This window comes from Caretta caretta, chromosome 1 (assembly GCF_965140235.1).
Source record: "Caretta caretta isolate rCarCar2 chromosome 1, rCarCar1.hap1, whole genome shotgun sequence".
Classification (NCBI taxonomy): domain Eukaryota; kingdom Metazoa; phylum Chordata; order Testudines; family Cheloniidae; genus Caretta; species Caretta caretta.
This window is the reverse complement of record NC_134206.1, coordinates 188030781-188048221: the sequence shown is the minus strand read 5'-3', so window position 1 is coordinate 188048221 and position 17441 is coordinate 188030781. Positions and strand designations below refer to the sequence as shown.

The 17441-nt window shown below is 40.3% G+C and overlaps 1 protein-coding gene across 2 annotated transcripts in view; it reads left to right on the top strand.

The window, feature by feature from the left end:
- Positions 1-17441, top strand: part of CD247 (CD247 molecule) — an 87309-nt gene continuing 69868 nt past the window's right edge. The window contains exon 1 of one of the 2 annotated variants that reach the window (XM_048869685.2): positions 1-230. In XM_048869685.2, coding sequence (XP_048725642.1) covers positions 173-230 — 58 coding nt within the window. In that variant the 5' untranslated portion in view covers positions 1-172. The remainder of the gene's footprint in view (positions 231-17441) is intronic. The other variant, XM_048869675.2, reaches the window with a different exon arrangement.

Sequence of the window (17441 nt, the reverse complement as noted above, 5' to 3'; positions counted from 1 at the left end):
GTGTGTTTCAACCACACTGCCAGCAGGTGGACTCTGAAAGATCTTATACACCTCGCACTTCCTGTGGAGACAGCCAGAAGAACAAAGCCAGTGGAGGTGCCTTTTCTCCTCACCATCCCACTATCTGTTAACTCGCGGCCTCCAGCCCCTCAGTGCAATCCGGGGGAGCAAGATGAAGTGGAAGGGGATTGTTATCTCTGCTGTCCTGCAGGCACAGCTCCCAATTACAGGTATGGCCAGCTTTTCATATTACAAGGAACTATTTTAAAACCTTTTTGAGGTGGGGACAAAACACAACGTTTCTGTCGGATCCCCGCCCTTCTGGTAGCAGGAGGGCATCTGCGTGTGAACCTCTAGCATGTCTGTCCTCCTAATTATGACTAGTTATGCACTAGTTCAGAACCGGCAGCTGCAGGACTTGCTGAAAATGAAGTCTTTGCTATAAAGAAATCCTTTGGAAGGTGGGGAGGGGCAAATGAGGCAGCAGCAGCAGCTACCTACCATTGATGAGGTCTGCCTTTGTTGTGTCACAGTAAAAGATATGGCAGCTGAATAACATCTTGTAATTAAATGGGGTTTCTAACCCTCCCCCCAACAGTTCTCTCTCTGGGATTTAAAAAATGAGAAGTTGATATGCTGAGTGCAACCACCTTCAATATGCTGCCCAAGAGATACCTTTAATTTAGCTGGATAGAGTAAGCACTGTGTTGATCTTTAGTGGCATGTTCAGTGCTTGGTTTCCAATAAACGTCACACCCTAGCAGCTCAGAAGCTGCTGTTGAGGGATTAGAGGAAGGGTAAAAAGGCTATGATTCCCCCCATCTTCTTCTATACCTGTACATTTGCTTTCAGCAGATGTAACTAATCAAAATGAATGAAGTTTCCTTACCTTATGTGTGTATTTGGTGGGTGTTTATAAAACGACTCCACTCAGGCAGACAGTGGAGTGGGTTTAACATGCAAACATCCACGATTTAAGTTAATTTGGGGGAAGATGGGCGTAATTTTAATAATCCGTAAAATCAAGGAAAACTAGATCAATTTAATTTGCATCTAGAGAAGGGACAGGAAAAGGCCTGAATTTGAATAAGTCAGCAAACATGAAAGACAGTGAGGCCACCTTCAAGTGTATGTAAAAAACCCATATGAAGAGTTTCATCGTTTTCTCTAGTCAATGTACACAACCAATGCACCATAAACAGCACTTTTACATGAAGTGTTTTGGGGACCTCAATAAACTTTCAAATAAACAAGGTTTTTGGTGATTAGGGAAATGACCCAAAGCATTCACTGCTGCTGTGCAACATAATCATGTTCTAGTTAACCTGTGTACCATATATTTCAACAGGATTTTAAACTAGATTTGCATTCTCTGCAGTAAGTACTCAAGCTACATTTATGTTAATATATAACAATAATATATCCATTTGGGATATTAATGTGTTTCTACATACATTGAGCTGTGTGTGCACATGCAGAAGTATAAGATGTGTACCAAAAGTAGGAAAAGCATTTTTCTGTCCTCTTAGAATATTTTCAAAATGCACAAAGGCCTAGGATGTCTGAAGGAAAGGTGATTGTACTTATAAGCACGTAAAGATTTAGAAACTACTTAGGGTCAACATTTGTTTCTCTGATCCTTCTTCTTTCATTCTTTTATAAAACATCAGTATCTAGCATGCTACAGGTTCTTGCTCTTTTGTTCTTTTTTTAGCAGAAAGGCCGTACTGAAAAAACAGAGCAATTTAATCAAATATCCTAATTACTAAAGTATCAACTTTATTAAGGTCTCTCTATTCACACACCTTGGGGATAACCACACTCACAGGAAGAGACTATTTAGCTATGACACACCCTGGACCAAATTTTGCTCTATGTACAATTCCTGTTGATTTAAATGGAGATGGTTATGTATGTATCTGAAGGCAGAAGTTCTGGCTGGGTAGTTGCAATATTATGAAGACCTTTTCACATTTTGGATTGAATGTAGGGTAAGAGGATGATAGTGCAGATTCCATGGAATAATTCAAATGGTATATAGGTACACTAACAAAGATGTGAGCTCTTCACTATTAATTTAGTCTAAACATATTGCCAGGCAGATGAATTTTTGGGGTTAAAACTAAGAACCCTGAATCCGGGACCTTCCGTTATTTAGAGTAAATAGGAGCCTTCTTAAAACAAAGTATATTTTTATTTTTCACAGAACATGTTTGCTTTAAGCAGACCGTCACTAAGTGGAATTGCAGATGGCACTTTACAATTCATTCATACTATGGCGCTCAGGATTTTCAGTCTTCTTCTCTATAGGAGTCTGCTTGTTTTGTAGTTAGTCCAGCAAAAGGTGCTGGCCCCAGGAATGGTAGCTGGAGAGCAACCATGCATTTTCTTTTTGCTCTCAACAGTGTTGAGCCAAATACATCAAGCACCAGAAACTTTTTTTAAGAGTAGTTCAAGCTATGGACTAAAGCCGCAAAATTCTGATTTAGCCATCAACCCCAGCCCACAAATTTGAGGATGTTCTGAGTTGGGGTTTGACCAATAAAGCGAGAGGAGCTGCTGGAGAAATTCAGATCCACGTTTGGATTTTGGAATGCTTCCCCTTTCCATAGTTCAGCAGGATTGGATCTAGAGGTCTGATTCAGGCCTTCCTATAAATATTTCACTAGAAGGAGTTTATAAAAGAAAATAAATATGTTCTGAGTCTCTGAGCAGAGTGATTTTGTTTATCACGCTGTACTCTGCTGTTTAGGGAAATTCTGTTAAAAGACATTTCTTCTGTCTGTCCTTCAAGAACCGCCCCCAAAACAAAAAAACCCCTAAAAGCCCTGCAATATGCTGCAGTGATGGACACAAACCATTGCAGTTTCCAATAGCAATATGGCCGTGTTGGGGCAGTACTGCCTTTTTTTTCTGGGGGGGAAATCAGCTTAATATAAGAGCCATATGAAGACATGCAACAGGGTCCTAAAAGGGACAAATTCTCACGAATTCTCAAAATCTGCTGTTGAATTGAACCCTGCACTGGATTATTCGTGTTGGCTGTAGGGAAGCTAGAAATGTCCACCATGGAAAGACATCACTCACACATTTAGCTGCCCTATGCAACCGCTCCTTTTACCCATAGGGTAGCGTGCAACTCAGGAACGATTTGCTAATCACCACATGGGTAACAGGAAGAAATGGGCAGTGTTGTGTGTTAAGGGTTCATTTGTTCGTTCCTTCCTTAAAATAAGTTATTTAGAAGATCTACACTTTAAAAAACAGAAAAAAAAATTCTTGTTTACAAATACATCCTGGATACTTCAAACAAATGTAAAGAGAATATTTTTAGGTGCCACCCTCCATATCATCTACACTGTCCTTGCTGTATTCTTGGCACTAATGCAAAAATCTACCAGGGACTTAATTTAATAATAATTGTGCTTCTTTCTACTCACAATGATTCATTAATAATTCATGATAAATACTCAGAAATGGGACGTTTGCGCATCAGACAAAATGTAGGCAAATATAGCCCTTCTTTATAATGGGCTATTTATTAAGCTCCTACAGTGCTAAATTCAGTTTCTTTAGCGATCATTATATGTCATATCGTAAGCGCTCTCTTAAAACAATACCATGTTAAATTCTTAATGAGTGAGGTAACAGAAAATGATTCACTCCATCTGACTCCCCCCCATGCAATAGGGAGTGTACTTAAAATGGAAGGAGCCATTTGAAAATGTATAACTATATTTCCAGTACAAGTCTAGCCTTGTTATACTGTTGGACTATGTAGATAAATTGAAGAAATCGGGTAGGTTGCTAATAACGGATGCAAATTCATACAACATGTAGTTTAGATACCCATTATTTGTGGAATCCATGCACACTGTTAAATTATGATTTTGAAATACAAAATATCAAACAACAAAAAGTTTTAGATCTCACAAAATAACATCCCCTCCCCCAAATCTTTTAAATTCTAATTAACTCCATGTTTATAGCAGTAAGAATTTTAAAGTCCTTATCATTATATAACTATAGCCAAGACAACACCCCTGGCCACCATCTAGAACTTTAAAATGTGTCTGTGAAGGAACAGATGGGGGCCTGTTAAATAACAGATATGGTACATTTGCTCATTTAGGAAGGCATGGGCAGAAGACACAGCATTTAAAAAAAAAACACCCCGAGAAAATGTCAGGCCTGCCAAAAGCATCTCCTCTGTCTGTCAGTGTGTGTTGAAAATATTTCCGTGTCATATGTATATAACTTGGATCAAAACCTACATTAAAATGTTGTTACTCCTTTTATTTTCTTGCTAAGAAAGTGTCTCTACTTACTGAATCTTGGAGAAATTGGGCTTTACAACCTTTTTTTTGATGTGCAATAATGTTACCTGATGTTTGGAGACTAGCTCTGACTGTAGATCTGTTAACTACATTTATTTCTCTTTCTTTAAAAAAGTATGTGTAATCTGTATCCCTTAGGAATGAGGTTTAGAATCAAATTTTTCAAAGAAGGGGATAAAAGCTTTGCTATGTGAAATCCCACATTGCCATGCACAGGTGATTAGTATTCACATATACAAACCAGATAACTGCATACATATGAGTAGTTGAGTTTGCAGTTCCTCAATTTGCACATGCAAATACTTGTTTGCCGAAAACTGGGAAGAAAATGGGTGTGTGAATGTTTAGCTGTGTGCAACTGGTGTGTGAGCACTTGTGTGTGCAAGGGGTAAATGGAAGTGTTTGTGGGTGCACCATTTGCTCCCTCCTTTGACAATTTAGCCATTAAAAACAGAGAAGAAAGACCATACCTAGCCATGCTCTTTCCCCAACCCTTAAACATGCACACCCGTCAGTGCGTGTACAAGTTTTGTTCAAAGGCGTGGAAGCTGAATTTTAATTTTAAATATATGTTTCAAATATTTAAAAAACCAAAATTGCTAGAAACCACCCACTGCAATTTGAAAGCCCTCTCTGCTTTTTGTTTGTGATCATTCCTTATAAGATTAGTTAGTTAGTCTACTGAATTGGAAATGACCACAGTCAACTTGGAGAGAAAAAGAATCCTAAACCAAAGGAAGAAAGACAAAATGAAAAAGCTGGTACACGGCCACTTTCTGCACCACTGTTATTATCCTGTAACATGGCTGAAAGCAGGTTCCTGAGCCAATTCAAATATTATTGTGTACAACATACAGCCTACATGTTGTTGTTATTTTGACATAATCACAGTGAAATAATACTTGCACATCTCCATCTGTCTCCTGATGCTTTCTGAAGAAAATAGTACTGACTGATTTGTGAAATTTCTGAGTGAAGGAGAAGTCACCCGAATAACGTTATGCTCTTTGGAAGCACAAATACTACAGTATAAGAACTTAGAAGTGGTGGAGGAAGGGACTGTAATATTACCAAGCAACTGATATAATACAAGGCACGGTAGAACAGAATGGGAGTGCGTAGGGGGTAGCAGTGTTACCAACTCTCATGTTTTTTTCTCAAGTCTTGCAATATTTGGTGATTTTCTTAAAGCCCCAACTCCTGGAATCATGGGATTAGGTGTGAATCTCAGCTTCCATTAAAAATAAAAGTTTTCAGCCCTCAGGACTGCAATTCAAAGTCAGACAATGTGAACCAGAAAGGCTCAAAAACCAGAAAGCAAATTTCCTCCCTGAATTTTTTTTTAAATCTCATGATTTTGAGGGGACCTGATCATGATTTTTGAACAGTATGGATTGGCAATATTGAAAATTCATTCTTTGACCGGAAAGCTATTGAACTTTTAGAGCAGGAGAACAGATAGTTTAGCGCATCTGGGGATGCGAGATGCCCTTTCTGGGGGTGCGAGACATGCCAGATTTTTTTAGAAGGTAAATCATCGAAAACACAAATTAAGTACCGGCACATAAATACAACTACTTTGTTTCATCAAACCTATGTATTTATTTTAAAATGTATAATGTTAACTATTACTGTAATATACAAACAAAAATATATCTAGGTTTAAAGAACTGACCTATTTCAATGATTTTTGATAAGGAGTGCAAGAACATTTTTTGAGAACCAAAGGGGTGCAGGCTGCAGTAAAGGTTAAGAACCACTGGTATAGAGGGAGTGGGGATATCCACAGTTTCTTCCAGTGCAAATAAATCTCTGGAGCCTGTACATTAAGACACACAGCTCTTAAATGAGAGCTGGAAAATGGCTACTCTCAGTAACCTGCTCCGAGTTTTAGAAAGACACCCAAAAAGTCTACTCTGATGAGAGAGTGACAAAGGATTTAATACCAGGACAGTGTCTTATGCCAACATTACCAGGGCAAAATCTCTTGCCAGTGTCTTCATTCTGTGTTTGCCCCCCAACTGTGAGTAGTGAAAACAAGCAGACAAAACCACCTTTATTTAAAAAAAACCCCAAAACCTGACCCTACGCTGGTCTACAAGGACTGGACCCAAACACTGCACTAATGGTATTTTAAGCCTTAGTGTTTTGGTAACTTCGGGGTAGAATATTGATATTTTTTTTTTAAAAAGTGATTATACAGCAAAACTGGGTGAATATTGCATGCTTTTAAAAATGGATAGTCATTCAGATTTTGTAATGAATTTGCTCTAGCCATACACATGCCCCTTTTGTGTTCACTTCTGATCAACATTAGAGTGGTGGAGTTTTATTTGTATAAATGTAGCAACCAAACTTTAAATCCACTTGGACAAACATTCATGCCACAGTCCCACCAATGCTTGTCCACCAATCCAGTCATGGATCAGAAACAAATGTATTTGGCTTAGATGATAAATCCCAATTAAACGACACAGCTCGGCTGTCATGTATTGAAGACTAGCAGTAAGATGTTTGCGATCAATCAATCCATACAGTTAAAACAATGTTTTTTAAAAAAAAAAAAAAAAACAACCTCGGGGAAACTCTGATCCACTGCAAACATTCTACAAGCGGAAAGCTAAATTAATGAAGTATAATGGTTCACTAAATTAGACGCACATTTTTTTCAGCATAGATTGGACCTTATTTTTTAAAACCTCAGTTATATAATATTTCTCTCCCCCTTCTCCCATCCTTTGGGACAAGTTTCTTAATGAGATGGATCACATTTCTGATCTACATTCTGATCCACATGGGTGGATCCCTATGCCTGTGTGGAGACCTGTTGAACTTGGCCTATGTGGATTGGACAGTACGTTGGGAGCCTAAAGTCATGGTTTTGTACTGTGCATACGCTCATCTTGGAGAGAAGTATTTTAGCAGATAATCCTCAGAGGACTTTGCTATTGATTTTACGTGGAAGGTGCTTAGATAATATGGTGATAGGCAGCAATTGAAAACCATAAAATTGGTAGAGTTGGAGAGAGAGAGATTACTTTCATACCAAAAAGAAAAGGAGGACTTGTGGCACCTTAGAGACTAACACATGCCACAAGTCTTCCTTTTCTTTTTGCGGATACAGCCTAACATGGCTGCTACTCTGAAACCTTTCATACCAAAGATTTCCATTTTGGATTTTATTTTTGTTTTGATTAGTATTACCCACCATCAATCCAAGAATGTAGCTTTTGTGCGGCAATAAATGTATGCCATCATATCTAAGTCCTTCTCTTTTCGGGGTTTTAAAATTCAGCTGTAAATATTTGCTGTGAGCTGCAACCTGCAGTATATAATTTCAACCCAGGAATCCAATGTATTTAGTCCTTTAAAAGATGTCATACAAACCATCCAGCTATTTTTGAGTTATAATCGTCAAAACAAAATTAGGTTCTATGACTAGAGAGCTTTAGTCACCAATGTTATCAGGCTGGTATCTTTCACTAACACACAATTCACTGAAAATGCTTAAACAGTGATAATATTGCACGGCATAAAAATGGAGTTTTTGTTTTATACTGATCTTTCAAAATCACCCATTTTGCATTCATTTTTATCACTGATCTTTACCATGCATTGTACAGTAATTAAACACAAATCGTATTTCCATACTAAGTAACTCAGGCGATTTTTTTGTAAATATGAAATGTATGGCCTGAAACAAATCACTAAGGGCCCTGATCCTGCAACTAGATCCATGTGGACAGACCCTTGCATCCATGTGGAATCCCACAGGAGTTCTGTGCAAACACAAGTATTTGCCCTTACACATCCCATTGCAAGATTGGGCCTTATTCTCTCTTTGTGAGCCTCAGTTTGCCCATGTGTAAGATGTAGATAATAATGCTGACCTTATAAGGAAATTGTAAGGTTTGATTCATTAAAAAAGTGTGTGTGTGTGTGTGTATATACACACATATATATAAAACATTTATTTAAGAGCTTCAGATGAAAGGTGCTATACAAGTGTAGAGTGTGTGTATGTATAATTTTTTTGTCTTTGATCTTTTTTTGGTGGCATCATTTCTTATTTAAATAATTCCAAGGGGGTATATAAATGGCTGCTAGTCTTTCAATCCACCTTTCTTCTGCATTTGATTTAACTTGTACCTGACTATTCAAATCTGTAAGTGTTTTTCCCTGATAAGGATCAAAATCATCTGTGTTGCACATCCATAGACTTCAAGAGGTGCGCCTCATGGATAAATTTGGCCCTATACTCTCTTTCTTTCAGCTTTCACTCCAGGTTCCGGGTCACATTCTCACACCACTAGTAATGGACCTTCTCTGATCATTATGATTCCTGAACTCTAGACCTCCTTCTGAAATTTTTTTAAGCCTGGGTCCTGAAAATTGTGCACATGTTTTACTGGGGCTACTCACATGAATAAAGTTAAGCAGGTGCATAAATCCTTGCAGGAGCTGGGCATTGAAAAGTAGATTAAATTTTCATCACCTCTGCTCTGGTTTCCTTTCCCTGTGCTGGAGGGAGTGCACAACACCCACGTCAGTCATGATTTGGCTCATTTTTCACTTAATTTTTTTAAGTATGGAATTTTAAAATTTGATTTTTAAACAAACATGCAGAGCTCAGCAGATAGGTATTGTTGTGAAAATGACCCCTCAAAGTCCAGTGAAAACTGATAGGCTGGTAGAGTTTGATCTTTCACTGAAAGTTGAACATCACACTCCAGGTCACTTTTGAAGTTGGTTTCTTAAAAGCAAAATTTATTATTGGATATAGGTGAAAAGAAAAGTCCGTTTTCACAAGCCCATTTGACTGTAATCACTTTTAAAAATAAATACAGACCTATGAATATCTCTAACCCTGCTTCAAATAAATGTCTGTTCTTGTGCTGTCGGAGGGGGACAGAAAAACAGGTCTAAACTAAAAAAAACCTCCACAGTTAATGTAAGACAAGGCAAGAACAGATAACATTCCAAGGCTTCTTAGAGTAGGGCCTGATCCCATCTGGTCCTTAAAAGTTAGTGGGAAATCAGTGGGGGTTTTGCCTGTATATGAGCGCAGCCGGACTGCACCAAACATAGTGGAAAAACAAAACACCCATAATCCCTTGCAGGGTAGCTTGAGGGTGCGTAAGTAATAGTGGACTGTCATGGACAGCCACATAGGTTGGGCAGTTACCATTCTAGTATCATTACAACCCAGCTGCTTCCCCAAGCAATTAGTAGCAGTGTCTCAGGGTATAACCGGAAGTTCTGATGATGAACGCTTGTAACTTTGAAAGTATTGTCAACCCTAACCATTCCAAAATCATGAGTCATGCCCCAGAAATACATGAAATTGGCTTTAAAATTATGAGGTTTTAGAAATAAATAAATATGGGGTTCTTTATTTGCCTTCTGGTTTTGAGCCTATAGGGTTCATTTAGGTCGCATCTTCCAGCTTTTTTTCTGTAATCATGAGAGCTAGAAACTTACTTAACTTTTTCAATGAAAGCTGGGATTCTCATATAACCACTTGTTTCCAGGAGTTGTGGCTTTAATAAACCATCAAATATCACGGGACTCGCAATAAAATCAAGATAGTTGGCTACATTGCTTTGATCTCCTGCTTTAGCATTTGAGGTGGCCGGAGCTTATGTGAAGTGGACAGAACTGGAATTTTCTGTTGCCAACCTGTTCATACAGCTAAATTAATCTCTTAGGTTGAATAACCTCAGTTGTTATTTTACTAACCTGCATCCAGACCCAACATTGCTAAAATGTATTTGTTGTTGCTATGGTTCGGTATGTCTGCATTGGCTGAGGAACAGTAACAGATTTTCAGGCTTCACATAATTCTACTTTTATAATTCTCTTAAACAAGTGTCAGATGTAAACCTATCTTGCTGTAACATCTTTTCCAAGACGTTTTTATCTGATTTTATCTCTCTCAGCTGCAAAGAAGTAGCTGGCAGGTTTGCCCTCTTTCTCTCTTGTTGTTCTTTTTAGGTATTGAAGCCACAGGCCTGTTTGCTAAAAGTGATGGCTTAGTCTACATATTAGGTTTAAAATACCTATATTTGTTAGATCAGGAACTACAGGTTCAAACCCCAGCAGGATTAGCTTAGTTCTTTCAAAGTAGATTAATTAAGTGCCATTGTAAAGCCGACAGACCCCAGTCGTTGGGGGGTGGGATTGAACCTGGGACTTCTGGAATTTAGTGCATGAGCCTCTACCATGTGAGTTAAAAGCCAACTAGCTGTTAGCTAAGGCTGTAGAGCAGACTCATTTTATCTCCCTCTCTAAGTGGTCTTGGTACCACTAGATGGGACAGAACACCACACCCAGAAGGCATGTGGGTTACATACTTCCCCTAGCTGAGGAAGCGCATCCTGAGCTTTGGAGTCTTCCCAATTGAAATTCCAGACGAGCCCCTATTTGTAACGCCAACAGACTCTGGTTGTCGGCGGGCAGGATTGAACCTGGGACCTCAGTGCATGAGGCTCTCGACTGCATGAGCTAAAAATCAACTGGCTGTTAGCTAAGGCTATAGAGCAGACTCATTTTATCTCACTCTTTAAGTGGTCTCGGTGCCACTAGATGGGACAGAACACCACACCCAGAAATTGTGTGGGTTACACCATGCATTTCACTGTTGTTCTTTCAGACAAGGTAGGACACCACAGTCTTGCCAGTTCTGTATGTCCTTTGGGTAAGGATCGTTTTTTGCCCTCCCCACCCCAGTGCCTTTGCCCAAAAATTTCCCTTTCCACTGATAGCTGCCCTGCACTTCAGAATTGACAGTATTTCATCAAGTCTGGATTGCCCAGCCAGGCTCTTGCATGTGGGAGGTTCTGGAATGGGCCACAGGATAGCTGCTGCTCTCTCCCACCTGCAGTACAACAGAAATATGAATATTGCTGCCATGTGGTTAGCTGTTACTGAACCCTAATCTTTCCACTCCTGAAGCCGTACTTGCTCATCCCTTGATCTCTTAGGCCCGGTTCTCCAAACTACTGTGAGATGCAGGGGAAAGTGCTAGAGTCCAGGCCAGCTCTAGTACCCAAGGGATACAGATAACAGAGGGAGGGAGATTGAACACACTCTGAAGTTAGAACGCTGCCTGGGGAGTGCTGCTGCAGCAGCAACAGAGCTGGGTGCCCACCTCTCTAATCTGGCAGTCCTGGGCAGCTGCAAGTCTCCCGATAAGAATAATGGGCTTTATTGGAGAAAATGGCCTGGGAGCCAAAAGCTTGGGGTTCAGTTCCTGGCTCTGCCGTACACTCTGTGTGACCAAGTAACTTAATCTATCTGTGCCTCAGTTCCCCATGTGTAAAATGGGGATAATGCCTCCTTTCTCTCATATTTGTCTGCCTATTTAGACTGTAAGCTTTTTGCAGCTGTCTCTCACACCTTATACAGTGCCCAGCATAATGAGGCCCTAATCTTAGTTGCAGTTTCAAGGCAGTACTGTAATACAAGTAGTGATAGGGCCTGCTGCCTATTCCCCTTTTAAATGCAACACACAGAATTCCTCCAGGCTCATCAGTAGGCAGGATTAGGGGAAAGCCACAGATCAGGTCCCCAGAAAAGGAGTTCCCTCCAAGCTACCATGCCCATATGTAAAGTGCTTAGCCCTATTTAGGGCTTTTCAGCCATACAAAGGAAAGAAAAGACTATTTCATCTTCCCATTTTATGGGGGGAGGACAAATTGAGGCACAGATTTACCCAAAATCACCAGATTAACTAGGAATAAAACCCAGGTCTTCTAATTCCCAGGCCCATGCCTAGTGATCAAACGACATTGCCTCTTATCTATAGACAGTTCCAAATTCTAATACTTGCGGTACTTCTTGTGTTGGTGGTGCAGGCTAGGAGACATCATCTGTGAACAGCAGGGGTTCTGCTTCCATTTTGGGCTATAAAAGTAGAGTTCAACTAAACTATCTGTCTTCTCCCCCACCCCTTCTAGTGTGTGGTGGATAAGGCAAGCAGTGGTAGTGAGTGGCTATGAGGTGCAGATGTGTCAGTGGATAAGCTTGGGCAGCTGTGTGGCATGTCAGTAAACAGGAATTAAGAGGTTAAGGGAGCACAGTGCAAGAATTTGTGGAAAGAAGAAAAGTTGGTTTCGGGTACTGTAGAAAGAAGGAATGATCATATTGTTATGGAGAAATAGAAGGAAGAGAAAAGATTGAAAAAACATAGGGGAAAGATGGAGCAAATAGAACTTGGAGGGAGAAAACAATAATTTTATCATAGCTGAAAAGCTAGTCTGAGGGGAAAATGATTCCAGCATCTATCATAAAAGGAAGGGAAAAGAACTTGCTGGGGGGAAAGAAAGAGAAAGAAGAACAAATCCAAGAAGGGAAACCTAGTAAGTTAAAGTGTTGTTTTGTTTTTTTAAAAATATACAGTGAACTAGGTGCTCTAATATTACAATGAAATGTAAGTAAATGATACTAATTTGTATATTCCTCTTAGAGAGAGCAATTCAGTGGAGCCCCTATACACATTTAATTCTTTCTCTGGAAAGCCCAAACCTTTCCTCCACTTACCCACCCAAAAAATAAAATTGTGCTGCCCTAAAGATATTCCCTGAGCTGCTTGTAACAATGGCTGGGATGGGCTGCCTGTATCTTCTAGTCTGACCCTAGTGGTGGAAGAAGTGATTTCCCCCCCATATAGACTATTTGTAAACTGTAAGAAACTGTTTGCTATGCCATTCCTCGTTATAATTTGCATACCACTAACAACTTGATGGGCAATTTATAGCTAGATATAAAGACTGGGTCTCTGCTTTTATGAGTTTATAGCCTAAATAGGTCTAAATATCTTCTGACAGTTTAAATGTTGGAGATGCTCACCACTGAGTGATGAATGTGACACCAGTGAAAGAGTTCATTTGAAAATGCTTGCAAGTAGGTAGAAGCAGTATTCTCCTCTCACAACAGGGTGTGATCGGTCAATGGGAGCTTGTTGTGCAGTTATAATGTTTTAACTTAATTTCCTTCTGGAGATCTTGGATCGGTGAAGTTCCCATGGATCTAGAATTCTCCCTCTCTAGCCTGCTCCTGCAGTTTCACTTACGTTCAAATTATTTAATGTCCTTTTCCTAAGGAAACTTGATTGTGTGTTTTCTAATATGCCACATTCTTAATTATTCTGCCTCCACTGAAATGCTGACTACTCTTTAAAGGGCCTTGTGCTGACACCCTTACCACCGGGACTACACTGCTATTTTTGGCATGCTAGCTTGAGCAGCGCTAGCATGTCTGTCCATGAATGTTGGGACTCACACTTCCGGCTGCTGTGTAGACAGAAACTTGGAAGCAAATCCTCTTCCACTCCCCACAGTCAATTTTTCATCCCGCCCCTCCCCCCAAGGAACATAAGTGCTTTTTAGCAGGCGTTGTGTAGTACCATACATGTACATGCTTAGTGAAGTAGTGTAAAATCTCCTAGCATCTTGCAATCACATCTCTCACATCTGCCCTAGTGTGAGAAAACATTGGCAGGGGGAGAGCAATTGCCTCCCAGCTGGTGCCCAGAGGAGCAGAGCAACAGTTCACTGCTAGGTCTATGCACCTTGTTCAGAGCCTACCGCTACTGCTGCCTCTTTCTCCATTCCTCCCCTGCCCCCTCTTCCCTTGCACGTCTTCTCTCAGTTGTGTCCCCTCAGACACTGCTGCTCTATATTTGCTCTCCCACTAATGGGGGTGTGAGGTGATAAACTTCACCACCAGCCCTCTGCACGGAAGAGGCATGTAGCAGTAGAATCCTCTGCCCATCTACTGCAGGTCTAAGAAATTGTACAATGATTTTTGTATTAATCAAAAGGAGCCTTGTGAGACTGTTTGGAAGTCAGGAAATCCAGGGGTGCGATCAGCAAACAACCTAAATCTTTCCCTGACCACCCTACACTTACATCCCTGAACTATCCTGACACTTACACAATCTACCTCTTCTGTATTTTCAACATGTCACCTGCTCCCCACTGTTCCACCCTACCCTTTATAGACTGATGGGGCCACCATCCGCCCACCATGCACCCACTACACATGTTGCCTCCAATTCTCACTCCCTTTTGAACCAGTTAAAACTTCTCACCTCTTATTCTCCGTACACACATCAAAGACCTGTCTATTCCCAACCCACCTTCGCACTATAATAAAGAAACCAACAACACGTACCCTCTTCGACAGTCGGCTAACATCTCTTCTATCCACCCACCCACCCTTAGGTTAGATGGGACTTCGCAGTTATTTCACCCTTTTCACACAGGTAGAAATGTCCCTATACTTCTCCATCCTTTCAAAGACCTTGCTACCCACATAAAGATGTTCACTTTAACCCTGTCCACTTTACAAATAGTATTTGCAGACCCCCAAATGTTAGGCTAACTAGCATTTTACTTTATCTGGTCCACATATGGAACAGAGTTGACTTGTGCATATACCTTTTATTGTTAGGAATTTTAAGATTTGGAAAGCTGTTGAAATACTTAGATGTGTATCTACTTTATACAAATGATTTGCTGGCCTGGTCTACACTACAAAATTGTACTGTATCAAAATCCTCTTGGTAACAATCATGTTAACTGAATGAGGGTTCAGCACTGTATCCTGGTCAATGGAAACCAGGACAAACAGGCTACTAAACAGCATTCAGCACGTAGACAGCTAACATGATTGATTGAAAAAACGTGTTCATATGCAGTTCAATTTTGTAATGTAGACCAGGGCCACAAAGTTACAGGCATGGGACAGCATTATGTTTGTCTGTGGAACCTTAACTACAAATTTCTTGACCTTCTCAAACACAAGTTTGTCAAACTTCAAAAGTCTAATCAATGTTGAAAGTCTACTTCTTATTTAAGGAATGTGTATTTTAGCCTTGACTTGTGATGAAGGTTTATTTTGGAATTAAAGCCTCACAATCTCTCTGTACAGTCAACATTAGCATTATTGTCCCTGTTCTGCATGCAGGTAAATGGCTGCATAAAGAGTTCAAACAACTTGCTTCGCATCTTGCAGTGGCAGAGCTGCGAATAAAACTCTTGTTTATATGACTGTAAAAGGAATATAATATGGTATTTACCTATCCCACAGGGTGTCGTGAGACTTAATATTTTTGTTGCTAGAATGTATTTCATTAGATTGTACAGAGCATTTTGTTGGGGAAATACATGAAAGTGAGAATATGTAGGTGATGTCTTCCTTTCACCGAAGCGGCTCCTGTTTGTTTGTTTTTTTCTTGTGATGCTTTCTTTCTGTTCTGTCCTCTTGTTCCGTTGATAGGTGCTTTATTGTCTTTTAATTGGCTTTGTGCACCCCAGTCCCTAAAACCTGGCACTATACTTGGCAGCAATTTTGTTTTATGGTGAAGGAGCTTGCTGAAATATTTAAAAAAAAAAAAAAAAAGGGAAAAATAGCCAGTTAGTCAGAGCCTCTGCTATGTCCTGAGAGCAGGGAAGGCACCTGCTAACAGGACAAAGCTTTGTAGCTAGAAATTTTGAGGCAGAGAGACAGAAGAACCACACACACACACACACACCCATTAACATGGAGAGCAGAGCTGTGTTAGCTACAACCAAATGTAAACACAAGTCTTGCAAGCAGCCCTCTCGCATGTTTTCCCCCAATGTCGGAGGTGGGGATTTTTTGTCTGTTCTAAATGTTATAACTGTGTGCTCTGTGATGCACTGGACCTATATTCTGCAGCAGAGCAAAGCTGAAGTCTACAGTAGAGTGATATTGTCTCTGGCAGATACAATTAAATTCAAAGCAGGGTTTGCTTTATTAAAATAGAAAGGAATGATATAAGTGCACTACTCTGTATTTGTTATTTCAATAAAAATTTCCCTTTTGGAATGTCCCTACCCAAAATTTTCCATTTTTAGCATGCTGCAGAATCTTGTTCTGACAATCTATGAAGAACTGCACCATAGAAAATGATGTGGAGTGGGAGTGGAAAATGGGCGGTTTTAACAACAGGATAGGGTGCATCTGGGCAAGGAAGGGAAACAGATGAAGCATCTGAAGATTTTTAGAAGCATCATCTCTGCAGTCCTTTTTCACTGTCCCCTTTGCAGGCAGACATAAAGGTGACGTAAAAGTTTAGGCAGGGGAGTGGGAGAAAGGGACTCGAATTCCTAGTTCCCTACTCCACATACTGACAGAAGCCAGTAGCCCTAATGTACCTCCCCAGTGCCCTCCCCTGCAATATCTGCTCCCGAATCTAATGAGTATGGATAAGTATGTTAGCTGACTGACTCTATTAAAATGATTAGCAGTGAAAGAGTTAACAATGTTAACAGTGAAATGGCCATTAGGTTTCAATGTTAATATCTCAGTTGGGATGAATGGGGGTAGTTCATGTCTCAAGGCTACGGTTTCAGGCTGGCTGCTCGTTCAGGAAGATGGAATGCTGCCTCAGTTTACATTCTGTTCAGGTGAGAAGATTTTTCTTAAACTAAAGGGCAAGAAACATAACTTGAGGGGGAAAAAAAGAATTGGTTCCTACAGCTGGAGAGTTCTGTGACCACACAATTGTACATACATGGGAACGCTGGCTGTAACCATGCTGGTGACTGTGTAAAGGTGTTAATAAGGGTTGGCTCTTTGGAGAGGAGGAACTCCTGCTCATGCTGGGTGAGGAAACCGCTACAGAACCTTTATAGCTACAAATACTGTAGCCAGCATCCTGCAAAGATGTACACTTCTTCTTGGAAAAATATTCCACTGGTGCTGCTTTTACAGAAGCTAGCAATGGTGGTGCTGGTGTAGAGCTGCTGAGTCAACTAGTCCTCATCTGAACAGCTCTAGACAATATGGGGGTTAAAGTGCTGGTGGCTGGACCATGCCACTGTTCTGCCATTGCTAGAACCTGTGGAGAGCTGCGCCATTCTTGCAACAGTATGTGGGAGTTCTTCAGAGAAAACGTCAGAGTTGACTAGGCCCAACTGTGAAGATGGACAGAGAGAGAAGTCACATCTACATTGCAAAATCAATCATGTAGGTATACCCAGTTACAATGTGGTTAAAGCACAATTTGGTCTTGTAGCATAGACAGGACTGAACTGTGTCTTAACCATACCCCTGAACCATGCTATAGCCTTT